The sequence below is a fragment of the Pygoscelis adeliae genome, unplaced genomic scaffold (assembly GCF_000699105.1).
Source record: "Pygoscelis adeliae isolate BGI_AS28 unplaced genomic scaffold, ASM69910v1 Scaffold34, whole genome shotgun sequence".
Classification (NCBI taxonomy): domain Eukaryota; kingdom Metazoa; phylum Chordata; class Aves; order Sphenisciformes; family Spheniscidae; genus Pygoscelis; species Pygoscelis adeliae.
The window spans coordinates 2253956-2256053 of record NW_008824658.1 but is presented as its reverse complement, the minus strand read 5'-3'; the positions used below and the strand labels follow the sequence as shown (position 1 = coordinate 2256053).

At 51.1% G+C, this 2098-nt stretch overlaps 1 protein-coding gene across 1 annotated transcript in view; it reads right to left on the bottom strand.

Annotated features, from left to right (window-relative positions):
• RNF130 (ring finger protein 130) overlaps positions 1 to 2095 on the bottom strand; it is a 51039-nt gene extending 48944 nt beyond the window's left edge. Inside the window, exon 1 of the mRNA XM_009322753.1 lies at positions 2032 to 2095. Coding sequence (XP_009321028.1) covers positions 2032 to 2095 — 64 coding nt within the window. The remainder of the gene's footprint in view (positions 1 to 2031) is intronic.
• Between the last annotated feature and the right edge of the window lie 3 nt (positions 2096 to 2098).

Below are 2098 nucleotides of genomic sequence, written 5' to 3'. Positions count from 1 at the left end.
TCTTCAAGGAATTAGGTGTAGGGACACATACGGGCTCCCGTGGCTCCTCAGCGTCTTTAATTTCCAGATCGGGAGCGCCGGCCGTCAAAAAGATAGGAGAGACGGTTTAACGGCGGGTCTGGGCCGGGCCGGGGCGGGAAAGGGCCGCCTGTGCGAAAGACAGGTGAGGTGCGTTCGGTCTGTCCAGTTAACGCCGAAAGGGCTGTCGGGGCAGGAACAGCACAGCCTTCTGTCGGGATTTGGTCACGCCTGCCCAATTTGGCGTTACTCGCTTCTGGCGTACTAAAATGGGAAGTCTTACAAACACTCAGATGTTAATAAATATTAATACCATGAAATACTGTAAAACAGGACTTGATGAATTACTCTACCTAACATAAGAGTTTTAAGGATTTCAGCCTCTCCAGAGATGTAACAAAATAACGTAATGGCCTTCTGGGATTTTGAAAGGCAAACCATCTGAAAATTATTTATGGCAAGGAAACAAGTACTGCAGGGCTGTGGGTTAGGATATTTTCTAAATTGGTGAACAAATAGCTCTGCTGCTGTTTTTTTGAGATACGGTCTCCTTGGTGACTTCCCCAGCTGCTTGGGAAGGCCCTCTGATAAGCCTGATGTTTAACCTAAGCATCTTATTGAACTGTTCTCTTTCGGAAGGTTTTGTAGTTTGTCCATTTGTGATGCACCTGGTCACATATGCACGTAAGATAACACGATGAAAGCACAGTCTATTTATTTTGAGATGCAAGGGGTGGGTCTAATCCTGCCCTTGCAGAGACCTGTGCCGTTCCCAAGGAAAGGAGCAGGCTTGCAAACCTGCGTCTCGGAGCAGAATGGACCTATGGGCTCTGCTAAAGGCAGGTAGCGTGTGGCTGTGTAAAATCATCTGAGAAACCGTTTATGAAGAGCTCTATAGAAATGTCAGTACAACCCAGGAAATGTTTCTGAAACAGCAGCTGGATGTTCCGCTTCCACTTTCTGTTTTTTTTTTTAAATTTTGCCCTTCTTGGTAAATGCTGGGTGAGGAACCACATGCCATTAATGGCTTCTCAACATCTCACCCAACCTTTCACCCCAGCCGGAGGGCGAGTGTCATGGCAAACACACTGATACTACACTGTGCAGGACGTGTTTCGGAGCCGTCGTTCTTACAGTGCAGACAGTAGTTTGATTTTTCAGCACTAAGAGCTCTGCATCGTTGTGATGCAAAAAGGGGCCAGGGAGTACTCAGAGCCTGAAGGATTCCTTGCTATTACTGCATCGCCTTTCACAGAAGGATCTCAAAGCACTTTTGAAAAGCACTGAGAAAATATTTGCTGGCCTTGTTAGAAGCCAAACAAGGGCCCAGACAGCGACTTCCCAGTTCCCTTTTCTAACTACAGGAAAAGGCTGCTTTTCATTTTGCCCTGTCCGGCTTCCTGTGCGCTGCGTTTCTGCCGGAGATAGGCGGTCTGCCGTGCTTGACGCCCTGTGTGAGGGCTGCCCGCTTGATCCCGTCCCTCCTCGCGCAGCGGGAGCTGGGAGGTTGCTCTGTGCCACGTGCGGGACCGCGAGTGCTCGTGGTCCCAGGAGAGGAGCAGCCGAGCGCTGCTCCGGGGTGCACAAAAATGAGGTATTTTATGAGCAGAGCAGCTTCAGTCTCCTCATTCCCTAGATGGGCAGGTCCCTGGATGGGGAGAGGAGAGTTAAAAGGTCCTTTTGGCTGCTTTTGTCTGAGCTGGATGAAGGGATGGTGGTGGAGAAGCTGGAGCTGAGGGGACGTCCCCAGGTCTCACCACACTGCACAGGGCAGCCATGCCTCTGCTGGCGGCTGCTCCTCAGGGGACCTTAATTTGGCAGACAAATGGCACTGAGGCCTTCGCAGGTCGCCTCGCAGGTGAGGATGGAGCCGTGCCTCAGGTTTCACCCCAGCTCCTGGGTTTTTTTTGGGGGGGAAATAGTCATAAATCCATTTATGTTCCGTTTCCAGTGCTCCCTGGGCACGGAACATTGAAGGAAATGTTCAATGCCCAGATCCCGCCCGTGACTCACACCCGCCCTTCGCTTTCCTGTCAGGTTTTACATTGCCAAAGGCCGGCGGCGACCCCGCCGCCATCTT